Below are 24,405 nucleotides of genomic sequence, written 5' to 3'. Positions count from 1 at the left end.
CCTCATTTTTCACTCTTTCCTTTTTTTAAAAAAAAAAAAAGAATTAAAAAAACCCCAAACCCGGCGTTAATTTTGCTTTTATGCCTTTGCTGAGCAGCTCAGCCCTCTCAGCACCACCTTGGCACTCAAACTGGGGAAGTGGGACCCCAAAACTGGGTACCACAGCTGCCATCCCGACTAAAAAGAGTTGGGAAGAAGCAACAAAAATGCCCAAGCCTTAAAAACACCCAGGTTTGAAGTGGCTGGGATTTCTGTGAGTCCCAGTTCTGGCTGCAAGTGTTGATGGCTCCATGTATAGGTGGAGCCATAAATAAATGACCATAAATATTTGTGTGCATATAGACGTGTATATTGGTGTGTTTGTACACATAAATTCACCTCTGTGCATATGATTATATTAATTTGTGTAAATGCCGCACTGCCACAGGGAGAAAGCGAGGAAGGTCTTGATTTTTAATTTACAATATTTTTATTGCGTCCAAAAGAACCCCAGAAATCCTCCCATCCTAAGGCTCTCCCCTCCCTCCCCACACCCTTGGATTTGGGGAAAAGAGTCTTTTTTTTTATTCTTTTCTGGCTCTTTTTTTGCTCTTCCCCACCCCAGAGAAAGCAGCAGGGGTTTTCCCCCCTCCCCAGCCCTACACGAAGTCCCCGCGGAAGGGACGGGACGCGGCCCCCTGCGCCTGCCAGCGGCCCCGCAGCGTGCACAGGGCTTTGCCCTCCAGGCTCTCCAGCTCTGGGAATCCCAGCTGGTTCAGGATTTCATAGATCCCAGCCACCGCCGCCACCTGGAAACAGAGGGAGATTGAATTATTGAATTCCCCTCCCAGCTCGGGGATGCTTTTGCCACCTCCAGGTATTCCCCACCCCCCCCCCCCGGCCCGGTACCACCCCCTTCAGCTCCCCCAGCCTCTTTGCAGCCCCAGCTGATCCATTTTCTAAGCCTCTTCCTTGCTGCTGGGGTCAGCCATCGCAGGGTTTGTTGGCTTTGGCACCCTCCTGCCAAAAAGCTACAATGGCGCCTTGTTTTTGCTAAAAACGCGGGGATTATGCGGCGGGAAGGGGCGCTCCGGGGGTCAAAGGCTCCTTGTGTCCACAGGTTGGGTGTTTTTCCCTCCCCTCCAGCAGACAGGGGGAGTGGGGAGGGGAAGGGATGCAAACCCCACCTATGGGAGATGTGGCATGAAAAGGGGGCAGCACCTTTTGGGGCCGCGCTCAAGAGATGCGGCACCAAAAGGAAGCATTAAAAGATGCTCCAGCAAACCGGGGGTGGGAGGGACAGAGGGCAGAAGTAAATCCATGTGCTGGAAATGCAGCCCCAAAAGGTGCAGCACTAAAGGATGCAGCCCCAAAAGGTGCAGCACCAAAAAAGGATGCAGCCCCAAAAGATGCAACCCCCAAAAGATACAGCACTAAAGGAAGCAGCCCAAAAAGTGCTGCTTTAAAAGGTGCAGCCCCAAAAGATGGAGCCCCAAAAGTTGTTGCTTTTAAAGGTGCAGCACTAAAGGTGCAGCAGCCCAAAAAGTGCTGCTTTAAAAGGTGCAGCCCCAAAAGTTGTTGCTTTAAAAGATGCAGCCCCAAAAGATGCAGCACTAAAAAAGAATGCAGCCCAAAATGGTGCTGCTTTAAGAGGTGCAGCTCCAAAAGATGCAGCCCCAAAAGATGCGGCACTAAAAAAAGGATGCAGCCCCAAAAGATACAGCACTAAAGGATGCAGCCCAAAAAGTGCTGCTTTAGAAGGTGCAGCCCCAAAAAGTACTGCATTAAAGGATGCAGCCCCCAAAGTTGTTGCTTTAAAAGGTGCAGCCCAAAAAGGTGCAGAATTAAAGGTGCAGCCCCAAAAGATGCAGCATTAAAGGATGCAGCCCCAAAAAGTGCAGCATTAAAAGGTGCAGCCCCCAAAGGTGCAGCACTAAAGGATGCAGCTTCAAAAGATGCAGCCCCAAGAAGATGCAGCCCCAAAAGGTGCTGCTTTAGAAGGCGCAGCCCCAAAAGGCCCAGAATTAAAGGATGCAGCCCCAAAAGGTGCAGCACTAAAGGATGCAGCCCCAAAAGTTGTTGCTTTAAAATGTGCAGCCCCAAAAGGTCCAGAATTAAAGGATGCAGCCCCAAAAGATACAGCACTAAAGGGTGCAGCCCCAAAAGGTGCAGCACTAAAAAAGGATGCAGCCCCAAAAGTGCTGCTTTAAAAGAATGCAGCCCCCAAAGATGCAGCATTAAAGGTGCAGCCCCAAAAGGTGCAGAATTAAAGGTGCAGCCCCAAAAGGTGCAGCACTAAAGGACGCATCCCCAAAAAGCTCCGCGTTAAAAACCGCTGCAATCCACCTCACACCTCCCGCATCCAGCAAACAAAACAGCAAAAAAAAAAAAAAAAAAAAGCCAACAGCACAAAAAAACCCACAAAACCCAAAAATCTGCACAAAAGCTGCTCCAGCCCCAGCAATGCAAACAGAGGCATAACCGGGATGCCAGGGCGGGGCGGGCAGCAGCTCCACCCTTTCATCTCCCGCCCGGCGGATCAAAGATGCCAACAGGAATTAGCAGAGGAAGGAGAGGGAAGGGATTTTTCCCACAGCAGCAAACCAGGGAGAGGGGAGGTAATGGAGGTAAAAGATGAAAATGAATGAAGAGGAGTGAAATGATGGAGTACATCAACAGAGGTGGTACAACAAAGGAGCAAAAATGAAGATGGAATATAGTAAAATATAGTTGTGTGGTAATAAAATTTAAATAAATACGAGTAATTCATATATAGTAATAGTAGTAGCATTATTATTATTATTATTATTAAAATTATTATTAAAATTATTATTAAAATTGCCATGTCTCCAGCTTCCCCTTCTCTTCCCTGCCTCTCCCTTCATGCAGAACCCCCACCCAGGCACCAGCACACACATCCCTATGCACCCCCACACCCCTTGTACCACCTCCAAAGTCCCTTTTCCAGGGAAATTTACACCCCCCCACAACATTCCCATTCAAATCAACGTATCCCAAATAAATCCAGAGCCTACATCCCCCCCTGAGCAGGAAATACGGGTAATTTAGGGTCTCTTACCCAGCCTTCCCTCATTCCATAAGGATCATTTAGGGTCTCTCACTCGCCCCCCATTCCATTTTTCCAGCTGGTTCCCAATTCCCTCGGATATCCAATGCCACCATCCCATCCTCCCAGACCTCCCACCCCCTGTGCCACCTGTCCTGGCCAGGCAGGTTTGGCTGGTGGCCCCCCCAGCCCCAGATGCTGCAATTGCAACAAAACCCCTGGGAAACTCCAAACCAGGGGGGAAGAGCAGGTTTGGGATGGGAGAGCTCCCCATCCATGTGCTGGGCTGCCATCCATCTCCAGTGGCTTTCCATGAGAGCCACCAACCCACGGAGCAAAGGGAGCGCAGACAATCCCCAACAAGCCCAGAAATCACATCTCAGTTAAGGATGGCTCCCTGTTTCCCTGTAAATTCCTGTATTCCCACATAACCACGAGGCTGAGCGAGGTGGCAGCCCAGGAAAACCTCACCTCACGCATCCAGAGGCTGAAGGGCCTCTGCCAGGAGTCCTTCTTCTCCAGGTGCAGGTAGGCGTTGAAGAGGATGAGGAAGATGTAGCGCTCCAGGTACTGCAGGCTCCTCAGCTGCAGCGTCCGCGTCTCCCTCTCATCCTTGCCCGACTTTCCCTGGAAGGAACAGCAGCCTGGATGTGGCACCCGTGCTGGGAGAGCATCCCAGGGCAGCTCCTGCATCCCAGGGGAGTTCCTGTATCCCAGGGGAGCTCCTGCATCCCAGGGCAGCGTCTTCATCCCAGGGGAGTTCCTGCATCCCAGGGCAGCTCCTGCATCCCAGGGCAGCTCCTGCATCCCAGGGGAGTTCCTGCATCCCAGGGGAGTTCCTGCATCCCAGGGGAGCTCCTGCATCCAGGGCAGCATCTGCATCCCAGGGGAGCTCCTGCATCCCAGGGGAGTTCCTGCATCCCAGGGGAGCTCCTGCATCCCAGGGCAGCTCCTGCATCCCAGGGCAGCGTCTTCATCCCAGGGGAGTTCCTGTATCCCAGGGCAGCTCCTGCATCCCAGGGGCAGCTCCTGCATCCCAGGGCAGCTCCTGCATCCCAGGGCAGCTCCTGCATCCCAGGGGAGTTCCTGTATCCCAGGGCAGCTCCTGCATCCCAGGGCAGCTCCTGCATCCCAGGGCAGCTCCTGCATCCCAGGGCAGCTCTTGCATCCCAGGGGAGTTCCTGCATCCCAGGGGAATTCCTGCATCCCAGGGGAGTTCCTGCATCCCAGGGGAGTTCCTGCATCCCAGGGGAGTTCCTGCATCCCAGGGCAGCTCCTGCATCCCAGGGGAATTCCTGTATCCCACCCTCACCCACAGCCCTGGGAGAAGCCGTGGGAAGAGGGAGGAACACTCTGGGGACAAAAATAAGCGCATCCATCCAGCCCACTCCTGCAGGGTTTGGAGCTCTGGGCTCTCATTTCCTTGTGGCTTCCAGCTGGCAGCAACATTCCCAGAGCTCAAAAATAGGTGAGGGATGGTTAAATGTGGGGAGCAGGAGCAGGAATAGACAGCCAAGTGCAAACTGTACCCCAAACCATGAGTTCCTGAAGTGTAAAGCACTTCCCTAGGGAAAAACATCTCCCTGAAAAGGCATTCCCACCTGGATCCAGCCTCTCTTTCCAGAGCAAGAGGAGCTCTGAGGTTGGTGGCCATCACATCTCCTAGTATTATTCTATATATATATAAACTATAAACATCTCTTTTATATTTTTATATGTACTATAATGTTATATACTATAGTTTATAAATATATATATTTTAAAATATATAAATATATTCTTATATATATATTTATAAATATACACATATAAATATATATATGAATATAAAAAGATATTAAAATATACACATATAAATATATATAAATATATATGAATATATATTAAATATAGAAATATATATGAATGCATAAATATATTAAAATACACAAATATATAAATATATAATATATACTTATAAAAAATAAATAAATATATAAATGCATAAATATATCTTTTATATTTTATATATACCATGTTATATACTATACTTTATTTTATAAATATCTATTTATAAATATATAGATATATTTATAAATATACAAATAAATATATATATATTTATAAATATTTCTCTTTTATATTTTTATATCTACCATAATGTTACCTACTATATTTTATTTTATAAATATATATATAAATATATATTTATAAATATCTATCTTTAATATTTTTATATCTGCTGTAATGTTATTGCAGTCATTATTTATTGTTTTATTAGATATTGTATGTAATTATTAGTAGTATGTATTAGTAACTTTTATTACTATTATTACTGCCATTATTTTAAGCTCTGCACTCTGCCCTTCCTAGGAATTTCCAGGAATAAACACCAACAAGTCAGAGCCCTGATCCCACAGGCCATCCCAAAAAAGCAACAATTCCTCACTCCAGCTCTGCCCTCGGGAAAAGGTGTCTCCTCCACCTGTGTGTGCCAGTATTTGTAGACAGCAGATCCTATTATCCTATTATTTTATCCTGGAACTGTATTATCCTATTTATTTTTCGTTCTATTATCCTATTATTTGCCATCTTATATTATCCTATTTATTTCTTATCCTATTATTTATTGTTTTATTCTATTTTATTTATTTTTCTTCTGTTACTTATAATTTTATTCTCTTTTCCTATTTAATTTTCTTCTATTATCCAATTTTCTTCTATTACCATATTATTTCTCATTTTATTCTATTATCCTATTTATTTTTCTTCCATTCTCTTATTTACCATCTGATTATCCTATAATTTATTTTTCATCCCTCTTTTTTTTTTTTATTTTCCTACATTTTCCTATTTTTTTCCTCCCCATCAGGCATGGGAAGAGGTCAGAACAAACCCAGCCACCCCCAAAACACCTTTTCCTTCCCTTCTGTTTGCCCTAACCCTGAAAAGCATCTCCAAGCAGGCTCCCAAAACCCCAACAATTCCCATCCTTCTCTTCTCCAAGCTTCCCATCTCTAAAGGGAAAAAAACCCAATACATTATTTTTATATTATAATAATTATATTAATTATAATAATTATATTGGGTTTTTTTAGATAAATTAAATCAATAAATTTAGATAGATTTGCTCAGGGCCAAGCCAAATCAAATGGGATGGATGGAGCAGCCAAGAGGGAAGTACAAGCTCTGGTGACAAGAGGCTCTTCCTTGAGCAGAGGGAGTGGATGAATCCCTCCTTTTCTCACCTTCCCACCAGGATGCCAGCCTGGAAATGGGATACAGCCCAGGATCACCCCTGTGCTAGTCCTGACAGCCAAATAGGTGAAACTCCCCACGTGGCCACATCCCCATAGTAAAGGAGGGAAAGCCAAAATTAAATTAAATTCCTTATCCTAAATAAATTCATAAAAATAAATTGAACTATAAATTACTTATTAATCAATAATCACTACATCTGCAATAGGTCTGCAGAGGTTTTCTCTCCCAGCTCCCCCCAAAAAAACGCAGAGGATCTCAGGAACCAGGAGGTGAGCTGCAGATTTCCCTGGCTGATCGAACATTTTGGTTTTTCCTCCCGTTAATGGAAAACACGGATCGATGGCAGCTGGAGCAAGAGCTGAAGGGAGGAATTGCCGGTGGGATGTGGCACAAACCATCCCAGGAACAGCACCAGGCCCTGGGCTCTGCCTTTCCAAGGCCCAGTGGCACAAACATCCCAAATCTGATGAAAATAATTCTCTTTGCTTCTTCATCAGCTCCACAGAGGCTCCCAGGTAAAACCGGGAGCACAGGCTCGGCTGGCCATGGATGAGTCCCAGGAGCTGCTCCCCTTCCCAAAGCTGAATCTCCTTCCCAAACTCTGAGGAGCCAGAGGAAGGGGCTGGAGGAGGAACGGGACAGACCAGTCCTGCCCTCTGCCGGCTGCGCCTCACGGGATGGAAGGGATGGCGGAGCAGAGGAATTCTGCACGGGATGTGGGATGCAGGCTGCGGCCAGACGGGCAGGATTTTGGGATACACACAGCACAGCATCCCAGGCAGCCCTGGGTGACCGTGACAAGAGCATCCATCTCTGGTGACACAGCCTGAGAAACCACCCCCAGCTCCGGCAGGGCTGGTCCCAGAGCCCGGGTGCAGCCCCTGGAACGGCGCGGTGCCGATGGGAGGAGGGAGCTCACCTGGCGGTAGGTGCAGATGATGATTTCCCGGAGGTGATAGTGCATGGGGGTCATGGTCTCACTGACCGTGTCCAGGGCCATGTCCACCTCCTTCTTCATCCTGTGACCCTCAGGAAGGAGCTGGACCACCTTCATCACCACCTGGAGCACGGGCAGGAGCGGCAGGGCTTCACCGGGAGCCTCCCTGCCTTGTCCCACCGCCCCGGAGAGGATCCAGCCCCTCCCAACAAGCAGCCGTGCCTTGAGGTAGCCCTGAAACAGAGCCAGCCCCAGGACTCACCTCAAACTCCCCCTTGGTGTACTTGGCATCAGGCACACTCACGATTTCCTCCTCACTCATCTCAGGGATGCCCTGGGGTGGCCAGAGGGGATGGGGTCATTATGGGCTGCCCAAAAATGCCTGTGCCCAGCCCACCAGGAGCCCCAGCATCCCCCACCTTGCCTCTGCCAGGCACAGCACATGAAAATTTTACCCCTGCCCGAGGAGGGAGCCACATGTCAGGACAGACAGAGGGCTGTTCCAGGCCCTGGCTCAGGCTGCCCAGGGAAGCTGTGGCTGCCCCTGGATCCCTGGAAGTGTCCAAGGCCAGGGTGGACAGGGCTTGGAGCAGCCTGGGATAGTGGAAGGTGTCCCTGCCCACAGCAAAGTGGGGGAACTCTGTAAAGAAAAGTTCCTTCCAGCCCAAACCATCCCACGATTCCATGATCTCCCCTGCCCTTAACCCTTGACCCTGGGGAGCTCTCAGGAAGAGGGTAAAGGCTCACCAGGGATTCACCCACACTTCTGGAGCCCCCTGGGAGTTAGGCACAGCAAATGACAACATACAGATGTCCCCCCCACCACATTCCACCCAGCCCTGCCCACACTCCTTCCAACCCTCTGGGCTCTCCAGAGCTTCCCCAGGACCCCCACTGGGGGTTCCTGCAGCCTCTCAATACTCACATTGAAGTGCCAGAGGGTGAGGACAGCGATGACCATGGCTGTGGTGGTCCTGCCCCGGCCGCTGGAGCAGTTGAACACGAAGGCTGCCCGCGAGTCCTCGGCCAGGGCGCTCTTCATGGCCTCCAGCAGGCGGTCAAAGTCCTGCCAGGATGAAACCAGTGGGTTTTTAGGGATGCTTCCTCACCTTGGGGACCCCCTTTGTCCTACAGCCTCCAGGTTGGAATCCCTCTTTCCCTGCTGCCAGATCCATCCTTGCCCACCTGAAGGCACAACAGCCTCGGCATGCAGCATCTCCGGGGGATCCTCCCCTGCCCTAGCAAGCACCCCACCAGCACCCAGGTGACATTCCTGCACAGCATCAGGGCTGGCTTGGGACAGAGGCAGCAGCTCCATCCCCTCCCCAGGGTACCTGCTCCTTGGGAGCACAGAAGTCAGGGATGGGGATGCGGCGGTAGGTGAGTCCCTGGCAGGAATTCTTCTGCTGGCTGAATATCTCCTGCGTGGTCAGGCAGCTCTTGAACATCTTCATCTGCTTCTCTGCCTCCAGGTACACCTCCAGCCACTTCTGGCACTTCAGCAGGTCCCCCTTCAGGGCAGCCTCCAGTTTCTGCAGAGGGTGGAGAAACCCTCACTGTAACACCCTCCCCTCCTAATTTTTGGAGGATTTTAATCCATGTTTTTGGAAGCAGGCAAACACCCTCAAGCCCACAGCGGTGCTGTCCAGGTCCCTCTGTGCTTGATGGGAGCCCCAGGGGCATCATTTCCCACCACGCCAGGCAGCTCCTCCATGCAGCCGTGCTGCTGCTGGCAGCCAAGCCCCTCCACTGCCTGTCTCCCCTGGAAATCCAGCTGGGAATATCAGCTCCCCTTTCCCCAGATGCCTTTTACCCTTGCTCTCAAGGCATGCTATAAATTCTTCCAGGGCAGATCTCTGCTTTGCTCCCATGTTCCCAAAGGAAAACAAAACCAGCAGCTCCAGAGGGTGAGGAACCATCAAAGCTTGTGAAAATCACCCATGAGGGTTCCTGGGAACATCCGGCATCTCCCAGAGCTCACCTCCAGCTGCTGGGGCGAGGCAGCAGGCACAGGGATCAGCTCCTCCAGGAGTCCAGGCTCCCGCAGCGTATAGATCTGCTCATTCCCTTCCAGGACCGCTTCCTCCCGGAGGTTGATCCAGACAATGCGGGAGTGCTTCCTCTTGGCATCCGTCAGGTACCGCAGGACGCTGCCCAGGGTCTAAGGAAAGGGTGGGAAAGGGTGGTGGGAGGGCTGGGAGCCCGATGTGGGGTCCCTGCCCGGCGTGGGATGGTGTCCCTCACCTTGGAGCTGGGCTGTGCCGTCCCATAGACGGGCATTTTGGGCACCCTTCGGAAGTTGGCCACGCTCATCTCCTTGGCGGTGCTCAGCACATCCGGGCAGAAGCGCTCATCCGCCACCTGGAACGGAGCCACGTCCAGGCAAGGCATGCCCCTTCCCACCCTCAGCTTTGCAGCACCCCACCACCCTGCTCTGGACAAGCCCCCAGACTTTTTTCCAGCAGCAGCATCCAGGGCTCAAAGCCCCACGGCGGCATTCCCAAGGCGGGACGGGACGTGCTCTTCTCACAGCACAACGGCCCCGGCCTCCGTCACCCCACCCAGAAAGCACGGAGCCGCTGCCCAGGCTCACATCACGGTGTCACCCTGAAAACTCAGCTTCTGAGCTTGCTAACATAGTTTTCTAAGGACTTTCCCAGGACAGTAACTGTAAACATAGATATGTGTACATTCTTTCTGTTACACGTCTTGTGATGGGCATTTCTCATGGCCAGTGCAGTGAGAAAGTGTTATCCTGACCATCCAATCCCTGGCCGTGGTCAGAAGCCTATAAATCCTGGGAGGAAAAATAAACTCTCTCTTCTTTTCACCACACCTCGACCTGTGTCCGTGTGATCTGTTCATCTTCAGCGGTAACATCACGGGATGCTCCAGACACATCCCCGTGCACGGGGATCTCTGGATTAAACCCACTGGGATTTATCCTTGTGTGGGTCTTTAAAACCACCCAGTTCCACCCTCGCTGATGCTGCCAGCAGGACCTGGGCCCAAGACCCCACGGCAGCTGCCCTACAAGGGGCAAACCCTTGGCTTCTCCCAGCCCTCCCCACCTGTGTGAGGCCCACGGGAAGGCGCCGGTGCCAGCTCCGCGGCGCTCACTCACCAGCACGCGCGCGCCCTTGGCGACGAGCTCGGCGGTGACGGTGAGCTCCGAGCAGTTCATGTCCGCCCGCAGCCGGTACAGCTCCGGGTGCCGGCACATCCACCTGCTGAAGCTGAGGGCAAAGCCCAGGGGGTACTGCCGGCGGGGGGCCGGGGGGGACGCACCATCAGCCTGGGCTCTGCTCCCCCCTGCCCACCGCCCCGCTGAGGAAAACCCGCCTGGGAAACCAGGGAGGGGGAGGCCGAAACAAAAAGAGGGCAAGGAAGGGGTTTTTGGGTCCTTCTGGAGGGTTTTACCTGCTCGTGAAGGTAGTAGTTGAAAGCGATCAAGTAGAAATAGCGTTCGAGGCTCTGCAGGGTCCTCTGGAGGAAATACTCTTTGGTGCTGCTCCCCTGGAAGCAAAGGAAAGGGAATCTGTGATGCTCAGTGCTGCAGCCCCCAGCAGCCCAGGAGGCTGGGAAAAAGCCCTACAGACACTTTGGATGAACTGTTTTATTTTTTTTAATGAAACATTTCCAGTTTCCCATATTAAATGATGCTCAAAGGCATAAACTCACATTTCAGCTCAAGACAAAAGCTTCCCTATCTTAGCACAAGGACACACTGGGAGCAGTTCCAACCAGCCCGTGCTGTCACATGGACACACTGTCTGGCTGGGGACAAACCCAAGGGGATGGGTCTGGAAAAGGCAAGGTCCTATCCCCATTCCAGCCATCCCCACGGCCTTTAGATGAAATGCTCAGGCAGGGGCATCCCTGGGGAGAGAGGGCTCTGTGCCAGCCACACACCCTGCAATATCCTTCATTTCCAAGTGTCTCCCCTTTCCATATCCAAAAGTATCCTCATGCCTGTGTTTCCAGCAAGCTCTCCTCCTCCTCCTCCTCTTTAGCCACCTCCACAGTCCAGGAATATTCTCTACCACAGCTATTCCCTCTCAAGGAGTGAACTCAAGCCCTCGGGATTTTCCGTAATTCAGAAACCTCGGGGGGGGCAGTTTGTACCTCTGAGCATCCCATCCAACAAATTAACCTGGCACCAGGTAAGGAACACCCAGCAGGGCATCCACAAATATCCCCAGAGAGCCTCTTGGAAGCCACTTCCCAAGCTAGGATGGAAAACCCTTTAAGATGGAGCCGTGTCCGGGGTCAGCTCAGTGAGCAGGGTTTGCTCATCCCTGACATTACGTGGCTGACTCATGAATATTTACTTGTTCTCCACAGAGAAATCCGGCCTGCAGTCATTTATCAAGAGGAAAGGCAGCGGGATTTGCTCTGGAAACTCAAAACAAAGCCTGTGGGGATGGAGCCCTGCCAGGTTTGCCGGCAGCACCGACAGCAGAGCAGTGCTGCCTCCCGAGCACTCGGATTCCTGCAATAAAATCCATCCCAGTGCTCTCAACCAAGGCAAACCTCCTAACATTCCTCTTAAACAGCCTATGGGTGGAAAGAGGAATGATCCACTCGTGCTTCAGCCCTGGAAAGCCAGGTATTGTGGGAGTCTGGCTGCTCAGCATCCCATACCAAGATTCACCTGCACCTCCACCACTTAAATCTCCATTTCTGCCCCCCAAGCCCAGGCAGAACCCCCACAGACGTCATTCCTCCATGTCCAGAAAAGCCCCTCCTCCCCCCAAAACCAAGCAGCTCACTCAGTACCACTCAAACACAAAGAAGTCCAGGCTGGTTTTCCGATGATTGAGCATTATCTCCTCTCCCCTCCTCACCCTCCGTGTGCCCCCAGCACATTTTCCTGGCCCCTTGCCACTGTTTAAACCTGCTCTTGCTCCACAAAGACTTCAAATAAACACTCCTTGAGGCTTATTTACGGCAGTCCCCCAGCCATTTGTCTTCCAGGAGTTCAAGATGACACAGGGCAGCTTTCCCCAGCAGGGAAAAGTCATGGAAAGGCTTCAAGGCAATGGGAAAACCCCCTGTCCCATGCCCAACCTTCCCCTGCTAGACAAGAGAACCTGCCAGGACATGAGCAATGCCAAATCCACCCTAAAAGGGAACAGGGGAGTATAAAATTTGGGATTTGCCACTAAACATCAAAAAAAGTGACAGTAAATGCCTTCTTTTCCCATTGCTTAATCACTTTCATGTTTTTTGGTTTTTTTTGCCACAGGACACCTGGTTTGAGGTTGCCCTTTACAACCAGCTCCAGCACTTCCACTCCACACTCAACATTTAAATGGCAAAATTAACCTCCAAAATCTGGGATCAGGGCAGCACTTCCACCTGAGCATCCAACCTCCTTCCATCACCTGGTGAGGATCCCCCTCACCAGGATGGGCAGGGAGGAGCACAGCTTTCCAGCACAGAAAGCCACCCCGATGGCTCTTCAAAACAAGAGGAAAAAACATAAATCTACAGCTAGAGGAGCTTGACCTTGGGTGACTATATTTGCAGTGATCCCTCCCAGCTCCCAAGGACTTTTACCATCCAGGCTGATATCGATTTTCTAATTTTAGAGCTGATGAAATCAGAGCATGGGATATTATTTGCCCCCGAGGTCATCTACCAGAAGCAGTAGCAAAGCCCAAACCAGTCAGTTTTCCCCCCTCACTTTGCTCCATTTTATGGTTTTTAAAATAAGTGTGGTTAAAAAGAAAAAAAAAAAAAATAAAAAAAGAAGAGACACTCCACAACCTTCCAGGTTTCATATCGCTGGGAAATCTCCAGCTCACAGGAAGCTTTGGGTTTCCAGAATTTACATTCTTCTCATCCCGGCGCAAAAACAGCTCAGTGAATCTCCCGGTGCCGATGTCCTCTGATTACCTGGATCTGATAGTCCTCCCCGATCCCTTCCAGCTTCTTCTTGTACTCGTAGATGGCTTCCTTCATGTCGTGCATCTCCGAGCAGGAGGCGATGGCACCATCCACCTCGGGAGGAGCAAGTGGGAAATTGCTCCATAAGCCTCGGATCTGGGGGGGAAACTCCATCCCTCCCTCCCAGCCACCTCACCAGAGGGTTCACCAGCACCCCCTTACCTCCTCCACTATCTGCTGGCCTTTGGGGACCATCTCCATGAAGGTCTGGATGACACGGAGCCTGTCCTTAGGAGATGTCTTAGGCAAGTGGGGGAAGCTGCGGTGGGAGAAGGAGGAAATCAAACCAGCCCCAGGGGGAATGGGCATCCCCCCAGTCCTGCCCTGGGGGCTGCTCTGCTTACTCAGGCTTCTGGGCAGCTCCTCGGTGGTGGTGGAGCACCAGGGTGCCCATGGCCATGGCCAGGTTGGTCCTGCCCACGCCGGTCTGGCAGCCGAAGAGCAGCGCGGGCGGGGGTCTGCCGGGGTCCCGCAGCAGCAGGTTGGGGCTCTCCTAGGAGGGAAAGGATGGATGGATGGATGGATGGATGGATGGATGGATGGATGGATGGATGGATGGATGGATGGATGATGGATGATGGATGGATGATGGATGATGGATGGATGGATGATGGATGGATGGATGGATGGATGGATGATGGATGATGGATGGATGGATGGATGGATGGATGATGGATGGATGGATGGATGGATGGATGATGGATGGATGGATGGAAGATGGATGATGGATGGATGGATGATGGATGATGGATGGATGGATGGATGGATGGATGGATGGATGGATGGATGGATGGAAACCCCCAGCAGCTTCCAGGAGAGCCAGGTCTGCCCCATCAGTGGCTGGGATGGAGGTGACAGCCATGCCCAGGCATGGAGAGGTGGGTGGCATCTCCCTTCTCCTCAGGGGATGGGGTGGATGGAGCAGGACAGGACAATGGGTGGCCCACCCACTGCATTCCCCTTTCCAGTGCCCTCTCCATCCACCAGTCTGTCCACTCCACTGGAGACATTCCCACCACTCATCCCCAACCCACTGAGATTTAATCTTCCAAAATGTAAAAACAAAACAAAACAAAAAAGCAGCTCTGACACGGAAAACCTTTGCACCAAAGGCAGATCATTCCTATCAAAGCCACTTAGGGAAGAGCTGCCTGGAGGTGTCCAGGGATGCTCATTTCTAGCCAGGGGTAGGGATGAACTGCTGGACAACATGGACTTCTCCAGCAGGATCCTACAGCCAGGGGAGCGGGATCTGAAGGCACAGGCATCCTCTAACAGACAGAGTTAGGGAAAACCAGAAGGTGCTCTCAGGTAGCCGCGGTCTCTGACACAGCACAGGAGCAAATCCCAGCCCAAGGAGGCCCCACGGATCAAGTGCTTTTCCCTCAGCTCACCCTGAGGAAGCGGATGAAAGCGTCAAACTGCTCCTCCAAAGGGGCTCCCTCGGCGGGCAGGGGCAGCCGGTGGTACCTGCCGGGATGGGGACAGCCCTGGTTAGGATGGGACCACGAAAGGGCTTCATCCCCACCACCGTGGAGGCTACGCGGCTTAAGGGGCGCCAAGAGCCCCGACCACGCGTGAGGAGGAGGAGGAGGAGGAGGGAAGGACCTGTAGGAGGGCTGGAGGAAGACAGGTCTGCGATAGACCTCCTCGGTGACCTGGATGTCCTCGTCACCCTGCACCCGCACAGCGTGGGGCTCGTCCCGCAGCCGCTCGATGTCGTTGTACACGTAGTAGACGCCCTCGCTCAGCTGCGCGAAGTCGCGGATCTAGGCGGAGAAGGCCCCGTCGCAACCCCGTCCGCCAGAGCTCCTCTGGAGCGGCGGGATGTGCACCCTTCCCCGTCCCAGCTCACCTCCTTGCGGATGGCCAGCTCCAGGCTCTCCGCCCGCGCGCCCCGCTGCAGGCGCTGCAGGTTCTCGTGGAGGTTCTCCTTGCCCCGGGGGGTGTAGGACACAAAGTCCCCCTCCAGCCGCAGGAAGACCACGGGCTCCTCGCGGACGCAGAAGAAGACGCATTCCTGCAAACAGCCGGGGAGAGGCCGTCTAAAGGCTCTCCTGGCTTTTTTTCCCACCCCAGCTGCCACCCTCCCACCAACCTTGTGGCCTTCTCTCTGCAGCTTCTGCAGCACGAGCTTGAAGCCGTTGAGGCTGGGCTGCCCCATCCCGAACACGGCGTAACCTCCTTTGGCCTGCCGGAAGTTGGGAGCGCCGCAGCTGCCGGTAGTGTTCAAAACATCTAATTTTCCATATACATCCCTGACCATGAAGTATTTCCCCTGCAAAATATCAGAAGAGAGAGGGTGGGGCATCAGTGGATTTGACCGAGGTGGGACTTCGACACAGCTGAGCGTAAAAGCGGCTTTTTCTACCTGACCTTCAAAATGAGCCCCCCAAAAACAGTCCTGAGGTTCCCAAAGCCCGGGATGAAATGAGCTGGGTGATGAAACCGGTGGCAGAGATGCTCACCTGCACCAGGTAGTGCTCCAGCGTGGCCTCAGAAATGCGTCCCACCGTGTAGTTGGCCTTCAGCAGGTCATCGTGGATCTGGAACTCCTCCCTGCAGTTGTACCTGCAAGATCCACAGGTGGGCAAAGGGAAAGAATAATGGCGCGGGTCAAGATCGAAACAAACCCCAACATTTAGAGAAATATGGGTGGAGAAACGCAGAGTTTTGGAGGCCGCCCAGGACTTACGTGATGACCACGGGCGCCACTTTGTTGGTGATGATGGACTTGGCCTTGCTGTTGTGGAGCCCCAGGGTCTGGAAGGAGTGGATGCTGAGGGAGTGCTGGTCCTCCATGCTGCCGTCTCCTGGCGCCCGGTTCTCCAGGGGGGATGCCGAGACCGCCTGCTGCGCCGCGCTGGCCGTCGTACCCATCACCCGTGGGCAGCTGTGACAGGATGGGAAGGGGGGAGAAAAAACAAGACAAAACCAAAAAAATAAAAAATCAACAAGGAGGGAGAGGAAAAAAAAAAAAAAAAAAAAGAAAAGAAAAGGAGGAATTTATTTTTCAGCCGCTCCTGATTTAGGATGGGAAAATCCCAGGCAGGCACAGGGCAACCCCCTGCTGACAGCCGGCCAGGGAAGGCACGCTGAGCCAGCCCTTTCCCTCCTGCTCCCACAAAAGGCTTTCTTCCTGCGGGGAGGTGAAAGCAGGGCTGAGGAGGGAGGGAGGGGGGTGTGGGGGGAAATGAAGGGCGAAAGGTTGGATCCGGTCCCTAAAATCTGCTGAGTCAGCACACGGCGGCGCGCAGGGACTCGGCGGCGCAGCCTGAGCCTCTCGTCCCCTGCTTTCCCAGTCCCCCTCCCCGCACGGAAAAGTCTGGAACAGAGAGCACGTGGGATGGACATTCGGCAATTTCGGGTGTAGGAGCGCGCCTGGAGCCGGTCTGCTGGAAGCAGCCGGGTATCCCCATCCCTGGGGAGCAGCCAGGGCAGGCGGGGACCCCAAAAGCAGCCCCGGCTTGGTCCCCAGGGAGCTCATCCCTGGACAAGGATGGAATCAAAAGGGCTGGGAGCATCCCGCCACACTCGAGCGGTCCGGGACAATGAGGCGACTGTCTGCGCCAGCCAGGGCCGGATCCTGCCTTCCCAACCGAGCGAGAGATGGCAAAGGGGCAGCCTGGAAAAGACAAAAACTCTGCCCGCTCCTAACGAGATGGTCCCCAGTAAAACCTCCTTTGTGCTGCATGGGAATAACCCTGGCAGCACCCCAAGGGGGACGGTACCTGCTCCGAGGCGATGCTCAGCGCTGGGAATTCCGGGAATGGCTTTAACCCAGCCCTACAAATCCTTCTGCAGCTGCTCCTCCTGCCTTACAGGCAGCACAGGATCAATCCCCTACTGCAATCCCAGCGAATGTGATGCCCCCAGCAGCTGCAAATGCTTCAAGTGGGGGGGAAAAGCCTGCGGAAAATGTGCTATTTCTAGACGACTGTGCCCAGGCACACATTTTTCCCCTCCTCCCCATCTTCCTTCCCTGCTCCGCGGAAAACTTGTTGCTCCACTGTGAATTTTCTGCACCATTAGGCAGCCTGGTTTCTTTTACACACAAGAGCAGAGGGGGGAGGAAAAAAAACAAAAACAGCTGCTTCAGGCCAGTGCCGCTTCTCCAAGTCCTCTTGAGTGTTTCTTTCACGTAAAAAATCGTGAGGGCAAAAATAAAGCAGGGAAAAAAATATATAGAGGGAAGTTTTGAGTGTTTCAGAGCAAGAGCTCGTGGCTCTGGAGAGCTCAGGCAGCAAGCAGAATGGGGCACCCAGCCAGGATGCTTTTTTTCCCCTAATCTTGCTCAGAACGGGTGAATCCTTTCAACATCGACCCCTCTGGGTTTGCTCCAGCCATCCCCACGTTGGATGATGGAGATTCCTCCCCCCCCACCCAGTTTCCAGGCACGCAGCTTCTGTATTTCCTTGGTCTTTCTCCCCTCCCCACAGACACCCACCTCCACCCTAAAAGCCCCAAGGATATTTTCTTTTCCCGGCAAACCACACCAAGAAATACCAGGCATAAAAGACGCCGGGCAGATTTGGAAATTGTCTTTCAAGCCACAAAATGAATGGAGAGAGGAAATCACATCTCAGCTTCTTCCCCCACTCCCTGCTTAGGCTGGGCAGGCAAAACCAAGCAAGGAAAGTACTGAAATTACCCAAAGTGGGTGCTCAGGAAAGCCATGGGAACAGCTCTAAAAAGCCACGGGAAGAGGGAAGCGCTGGTGTTACCCACACGGGAGCAGCTATTTACTGGTATTTCTGCATCTGTGGGAGCACACCCCCCTCAGTGCCCACTCTGCAAGCTGGAACACAAACTGGGGTGGGTAGGGAAGCAAAAGGAAAACAGATAAAATTATCTTGTCTGAAAACTTTCCTAAATATTGCTGGTGGATGCAACGGGAAGGGATGCAACGAAGCCACCATCACAGGCCAGCCAAAGGAAGCAGGAGATTCCCTGGCCAGGACCAGCCCACCAAAGGGCACTGGATCAGCCCAACTATCATTATTTTCCCCATCACAGTCAGCAAACACTGTGAGAAGTTCCTGCACTGGAAAAGGATGCCCAGAGAAGTTGTCAATGCCTTAGCCCTCAAAATGTTCAAGGCTTGGAGCAACCTGGTCTAATGGAAGGTATCCCTGCTCGTGGCAGAGGGTTGGAACAAGATGATCTCAAAGGTCCTTCCCACCCCAAACCCTTCTGGGATTCTATGATTCCAAGTTAGGGGGTTGGGAAGCAAACCACGTGGGTTTTATGATGGTATTAGCCATCAGCTGGGATGGGTTGGTTTTGAGCATCCCTTCCCTTTCACCACACAGTATCTGGGGGTTTCCTTCCTAGGAGAGAGAGGATGCAGAGACAACATCCCCCTGCACAGCATCCTGTCCTCCTGTCTGCACCTCATCCTTCTTTTTTTGGGGACAAACCCCAGAAAACCTCCCCCAGCCAGCAGCTCATCTTTTCACAGACCCCAAAGCCAAGCCTGAGATCAATCGTGGCCAAGGTTCCTGAACAAAGAGCCCATTTTTCTCCCCAGCAGCCAGAAGAACCAACACCCTGCACGAGGGCATCCCACCAAACAAACCGGCAGTGTTCCTCCCCAGGTGTTCCGCCTAAATTCAAAGCACCGCCAATTAATTATTATACCGAAAAAGCATTAATTACTCTTGCTGCCTAATGAGAAAGCGGAGCCTTCCGGGTGGGCAAGGCAGAAGAGCTTCTCTTCCCCTCCAGACCCCGTTTCAGAACAGCCAGCTCCGCCAAGCTTGGACAGGGAACGCCAGCGGAGCCGCCGGTGGCACCGGGAGCATCCCAAGAATTCCAGTTGAGCAAAGGATCCCACAGAAGTTAGGACGCTGTAACAGTTCTCAGCCCTCCACCTTCCCACCTCTCCCCCTCTGCCTGGCACAGGGGTTATTCCCACACCCGGGGACCTGGCGAGGACTCAAAGCTGGAGCAAACAATGGACTAAATATAGTGGGAGGAGGTCGTGCTGCAGCTGCAGGATGCATCTGCCCCGGCCACCGCGCCGAGGAGGAAGCGTGCACTTGCCTGGCCGCCTCATTGTCAGCAGGAAATAAATCAAATAAATCTCCTTCCGTGCATCCTCGAGCTATTTTATAGCTTTTAAAGCTCTCCTAAATGAAAAGCAAAGCCCTTTGGGAAGAAGCAGCAGCAATGGCAGCGTTCCTCCTAGAGGATCCATCTTCCCTCGGTGTGGAAGCTTTTCAGCATGGAGTTGGCAGGGATGGATGGATCCTCGAGGGAGCGAGGGGCACCCCTGGAGCAGTGCTGAGCCAAGCAGGGAGGCAGGAAACACCACAGGCCAGCAGGAAGCTCCGGTGCAGCCGGAGGGGCATCACCGGAGCCCGGAGGAAGCGCTGGAGCTGAGCCCCCCGCCCCGGCGTGCTCTTTAACCCTCTTTTTTTAAAAAAAAAACGCATTGAAAATTAATTAACACACAAACAGCTTCAGCCTGTCTGTGCTGGGAGATATCCCACAGCAAAGGCTGCATGGGAGCCTGGCTCCTGTTGTTCCAGGTGATGCCGGAAGGAAGCGGCCTGGCTTCTTAAAAACACATAATAAAACAGAAAAATAAAGGTGAGAAATAACACATTAAAGCTGAGGATGGTTGTCCAGCCACCGAGCTGGGAGGGTGAAATAAGGCAAAGAACACAAATGCCTGAAATCAACCTAAAAGGCAGGAAAAGGCCCTGGAAAGGCAACTTTGCAGCAGGCAGTTCTGTTTTTATAAGTCTTGACCGATTTATTAATATCTTTAAAGGAGCAAAAGCGACCGCCCTCCATCCTCACGAGCTCCTCGGAGAGCCGGTGGTGAAGGCCAAAAATATAACTAAATAAGCAGCATTTCCTAGAAAGTCCAGAGGTATTTCCCAGTCAGGCTGGGGCCGGTGCTGCCGATCCCCCCACCAGCGCTGGTGGGATGCCTGCCCCCAAATCCAAGCGGGAGCATCCCAAATAACGTGGCTCAGGCATTTCACACCCCCTCCCCTGCATGCTCCTGTCTTTTGGCAGAAAAACCGAGTGCCACGTGCCCATTCTCCATGTGACCAACTCGCCTTTAGTTACTTGATTTAAAACTCCTCACCCTGAAGCCAGGGAGAGCTGTTTGAGACAGGGAATGGAGGAGGAAAAAAAGTCACCCCAAAAACGGGGATGCCAATCTGCTCCCCACCGTGAGGAGGATGCTAGTATCCATCGGGAATGGCACGCAGGCTGCAGCCCTTCTTCACAAACCTGATTTGCATTATTAATAACCTGCCTTGCTAAGCATAGCCTGGGAGGAATTACATCCCTGCAAGCGTCGGATGGGGCTTGGAGCAACCTGGTCTGGTGGAAGGTGTCCCTGCCCATGGCAGGGGGTGGAATGAGATGACCTTTAAGGTCCCTTCCAGCCCATTCAGTTTTGCAAAGAGCCCACCTGTAACTGCTGCCTCGCACCCCCCAACTTTTAAGACCCGCTGGGAGGTTCCCTCACGCATCCCAGCCATCCCTGCTGTTTTTTGGGCAGGCAGGAGATGCTTGGGCTGCTTGCTGTTTTGCTGGGGGGTTTTATCAATGAGCAGCAATGGAAGGAGGAACAAAGCCCCGACTCGGAAGCACCAGCGTTGCCAGTTTTGCCGTCAGCTCGCTGCCAGTGGTTTCAAGGTCTGTGAGCACACCCGCCTGAAGGGTTTCCTTTCAGTAGCACAAAGAAAAAAACAAAACAAAACAACAAATAAAAACCCATAAAACATGAAGATAAAGGCTGGGGGCATCTCCAAAGAGACCTGTGGGCAAAGCTTTAGTCCGACACTCTCCAAGAAGCACCACAGCCCTGGCCAGCGCCACGCAGAGCCGGCCGGGGAGCTTTGGGAAGGCGAGGGCTATGATTTTGTGCTATTCATAGCTAACCACGGCTCCCCTCCCGGCGAGGGGAAGGCTGCCGGAGCAACGGGACGGCTCCTTTTACACGGGACGGCTTTTCAGCGCTGCAGACCACACCTTTCCCAGGACAAGCAGCACCTTATGCCCGCCAGCACCGTGGTTTGGGATGCAGTAGGACTCGGAGCTCACAGATCAAATCTCCCCCGCCCCGCTCTCTTAATAAATAAAGCAAAAATCAAGCAAATCCCAGGGGAGTTTTGCTCACAACGGAGACCTGCCCGTTATTTTTAGGCTCCGTGCAAAGACATAATCACTTCCTGCCTTCCAGGAAGGAAATGTCCCACCACCGCTGCCTGTCTGCCTCCTCCTCGGGCAATGCCTGCCTGCTCCCAGCCCAGCCACCCCAAAACCCGCTGTTTCCTCCCATCCAGGGGAGAAAAACAACGGGAGCACAGCTCGGGATGTGAGGGGTGCCAGGGCCAGGAGCGCTGAGCTGAGTTCGCTCCGCCGGCACCCGGAGGATGCACGGGGGAAAGGGCAGGGAAGCAGGTCCGGAAAAGTCCGGCAGCCATCGGAAACGCAGCCTGGATGAGGTTTCTGGAAGTTTTCAGCCCCGAGGAGCCGGGCAGGAGCTCAGCGGGAGCAGGCAGCCTTGCTCCTAGGGCATCCTCGGTGGCACACGGGGGTCGGGAGCCCGCCGGGCTCTGCGCCACCCCCCGCACGTGCCCGTCCCGGGCTTCCCGTTCCTCCCGTGCTCCCTAAACGGGAGCCAAAACCCCCGACCTCGGCTACATCTGCTCCTCTTCCTCCTCCATCTTCATCCTCCGGCCACCCCACACCTCCCCCGCTTCCAGAGCCTGCACCCCAAGAGAATTTTTGGGGGTGCAAGGGAGGCACGGCCAAGAGATGCAAATCCCAAAACTCACTCCGGGGGACTGCAGCCGCAGCCGGCCCGACAGCCGTGCCGGGCTCCCAGCCCGCTGGGGCTGGCTTCCAGGCCAAAAGAAGGAAAGAAAAACCCCTTTTAAATAGGAAACGCAACTGCAAAGCAGGAGAGGCGGGAGGATGCCATCCGCGGGGCGGATGCTGGGCCTCACAACTAGTGATCCATCTATTTTCCAGAGGTTTGGAGCCCAGCGTCGGCTCCGGATAAACCCTCCTCGCCACGGCTGGGGCACCGCATGGCCCAGGGGCAAAATAAACCTTCCCCCCATTGTCCCGCCTGCCTTGGCTTGGGGGGACACAGCCCCGCCCAAGAAGCCCCCCGAGTGCCCATCACGACCCCCACGGAGGGTGGGGGGCTGGGAGGTGGGGGGACACCCTCGAGAGCTGCTCCTGCCCCCTCCATCCCCTTCCCACCGCACCGGGCCGGGAAACGAGCCCCCACCACCCCCGGGGAGGGGATGAGAGGGGTCCCGGGGGGCCGGAGGCTCGGGAGCATGCCCGGGATCGGGGACGGGGCGCGGAGCGGGGCAGGATGCCCGCTCCCGGGGGGGGTTGGAGAGGGGGAGAACACCCAGTCCCGGAGCTCGGGGGGAAGAATGCCCGGCTCGCAGAGAGGGGATGCTCGGTCTCGGCGGGGATACGGTACCTGGGCGGCTCCGGGGCTCAGCTCCAGCGCCGGGCCGGCCGCGCCGTCGGGCGCCCCATGGGGGCGGCGGGAGCGGGGGCGGGAGCGCAGCCCCGCGGCCGCGCCGAGCGCCGGCGCCTCGGCGGGGGAGGGACCGGGGCGGGCACCGGGATGGGGCCGAGGGGCGTCCGGGACCGCCCCCCCCCGCGACACGCCCCCGGGACCGCCCCCAGCACCGCCGGGACACCCCCTGGCCACGGCGGCGACACCTCGGGGACAGCCGGCAGGCGGCATCCCCTCACCCGCGGCATCCCCCAAAAACAGCCACTGTTCCCTTAGGGACCCCTGGCACGCAGCCCCCATCGTCTCGGGGACCCCCAGCACCCCCCGCCACCCTGATCCTTCCATCATCTCCTGGTGACAAACCAGAGCGGGGTTGGGACAGAGAGGGGACTGTCACATGCCACCACCCCAGCCGGGTTTGCAGTTTTGGGGGCATCAAAGCGCTGCCGGCAGCCCTCAAAGATAAAAAGTGCTTATCCTTACCAGAAATGGGAAATGTGTGTGATGGAAGCCCAGTATCTCATCTAACCCTGCCCTCTGGCAGCTCAAAACCATTCCCCCTCGTCCTGGCACTCCATGCCCTCGTCCAAAATCCCTCTCCAGCCCTCTTGGAGCCCCTTTAGGCACTGAAAGGGGCTCTAAAGTGTCCCTGGAGCCTTCTCCACATGAACGCCCCTTGCTCTTCCAGCCTGTCTCCATAGGAAACATCAGGACAGCTCCACGTCTCAGGTCTCAGAGCCATCCTTCCTTGCTCAGGCCATTCAAACTCCTGGGAAATGAGGCTGCTGCCCACCCAGCTGCTTCCCAGCACCCTGCAGGCACCGTGGTGGGCTCTTGCCATGGCTCAGTACCAACAGCTCCAGCAGCTCTGCTCATCTCCTGCCAGGAGCCCACCACGGCACAGAGCGAATCCCCCAGGCGACTTCAGGCTTCCCTCGCTGCCACGCCAAGATGCTATTTTAGCGAACCCCGTAAAAGCCCAATCCTTTCAGCTCCTACCTGCCTTCCCACATTCCATTCGGGTTAAAACAGTGGCTCTCGGAGCCCCCCCTCCCCCAGGTAGGACCCCCCAACCCCACCTCCCCCTGAGCCGCCCCGGCGTTTCAGCCTCGCCCACACCCAGCACCATCCACGGCTGCCCTGGGGCTCCAAACCGGTGTTTGTAGGACACCGGTAGGGCGAAGGAAAAGGAGAAAAAACGGCATTAACACGTTCACTGGCACCGGGAAAGAGAGCCAGGAATGTAAACGCAGCCCAGAGCTAGTCCGAAAATGGTAACAGCTGGAAAGAAGGGCTGGAAAGTTTGCTCGTCGGGATCCGAGATCCTAGCCAGGCTCCCAGCATCCAGCCCAGCCAAAATACCCTGCCCTCAGCTGCTCTGCCGCATTTACAGTCCTAGATTGAAACTTCCTAACTTTTAAAATTGATTTTATTTTAATTCTCCCTTTTAAGATTCCCAAATCTAGAAGCTCCTTAGGGAGGAGCACAGCAAAACCCAGGGAAACACACGCACGTGCACCCCTCACTACAGGGGCTTCGGCAGCCGGGATTAACACATAAAAAACACCCCCAAAATCTGGGAGGGAACCAGTTGTCACTGGCATTGCAGGGGCAAAACCAGACCCAGGGAAAAGAAGCTCCCGAATGCCTCGTCAGCAATTTTCCTCGCCGCGCTCCTCTCCGTACGCACGCTCCGAATTTCCCTGACGCTGCAGA

General features: G+C 54.0%; 1 protein-coding gene across 2 annotated transcripts; it reads right to left on the bottom strand.

Moving 5' to 3' along the window:
* Window positions 1–534: 534 nt before the first annotated feature.
* Window positions 535–22,760, bottom strand: PALD1 (phosphatase domain containing paladin 1). 2 transcript variants are annotated; one of them, XM_005533099.3, is made up of 20 exons: window positions 22,648–22,760; window positions 15,871–16,068; window positions 15,644–15,746; window positions 15,274–15,453; window positions 15,031–15,195; window positions 14,784–14,944; window positions 14,570–14,645; window positions 13,520–13,668; window positions 13,338–13,434; window positions 13,125–13,229; window positions 10,644–10,739; window positions 10,348–10,482; window positions 9,468–9,584; window positions 9,205–9,384; window positions 8,558–8,755; window positions 8,149–8,289; window positions 7,486–7,557; window positions 7,206–7,346; window positions 3,518–3,673; window positions 535–788 (listed from the first exon to the last, which is right to left on the bottom strand). In XM_005533099.3, the coding sequence occupies exons 2-20, from the start codon at window positions 16,053–16,055 to the stop codon at window positions 639–641; spliced, it is 2,607 nt and encodes an 868-aa protein (XP_005533156.1). In that variant the 5' UTR covers window positions 16,056–16,068; window positions 22,648–22,760; the 3' UTR covers window positions 535–638. The 2 variants fall into 2 exon arrangements, with proteins under 2 accessions (XP_005533156.1, XP_014117118.1); XM_014261643.2 differs by lacking the exon at window positions 22,648–22,760 and adding an exon at window positions 16,907–17,040.
* Window positions 22,761–24,405: the final 1,645 nt, after the last annotated feature.

This window comes from Pseudopodoces humilis, chromosome 9 (genome assembly GCF_049639895.1).
Source record: "Pseudopodoces humilis isolate 2021_Gansu_Grassland_sample_001 chromosome 9, ASM4963989v1, whole genome shotgun sequence".
Lineage (NCBI taxonomy): Eukaryota > Metazoa > Chordata > Aves > Passeriformes > Paridae > Pseudopodoces > Pseudopodoces humilis.
This window is presented reverse-complemented; position numbering and strand designations above follow the sequence as displayed.

Coding starts and splice junctions, on each gene's coding strand:
- PALD1 (XM_005533099.3), bottom strand. CDS start 16,055: ATGGGTACGACGGCCAGCGCGGCGCAGCAGGCGGTCTCGGCATCCCCC. Junction 8,756..9,204: donor CCTCGCCCCAGCAGCTGGAG/GTGAGCTCTGGG, acceptor CACCCTCTGCAG/AAACTGGAGGCTGCCCTGAA. Junction 789..3,517: donor TCAGCCTCTGGATGCGTGAG/GTGAGGTTTTCC, acceptor CTCTGTTTCCAG/GTGGCGGCGGTGGCTGGGAT.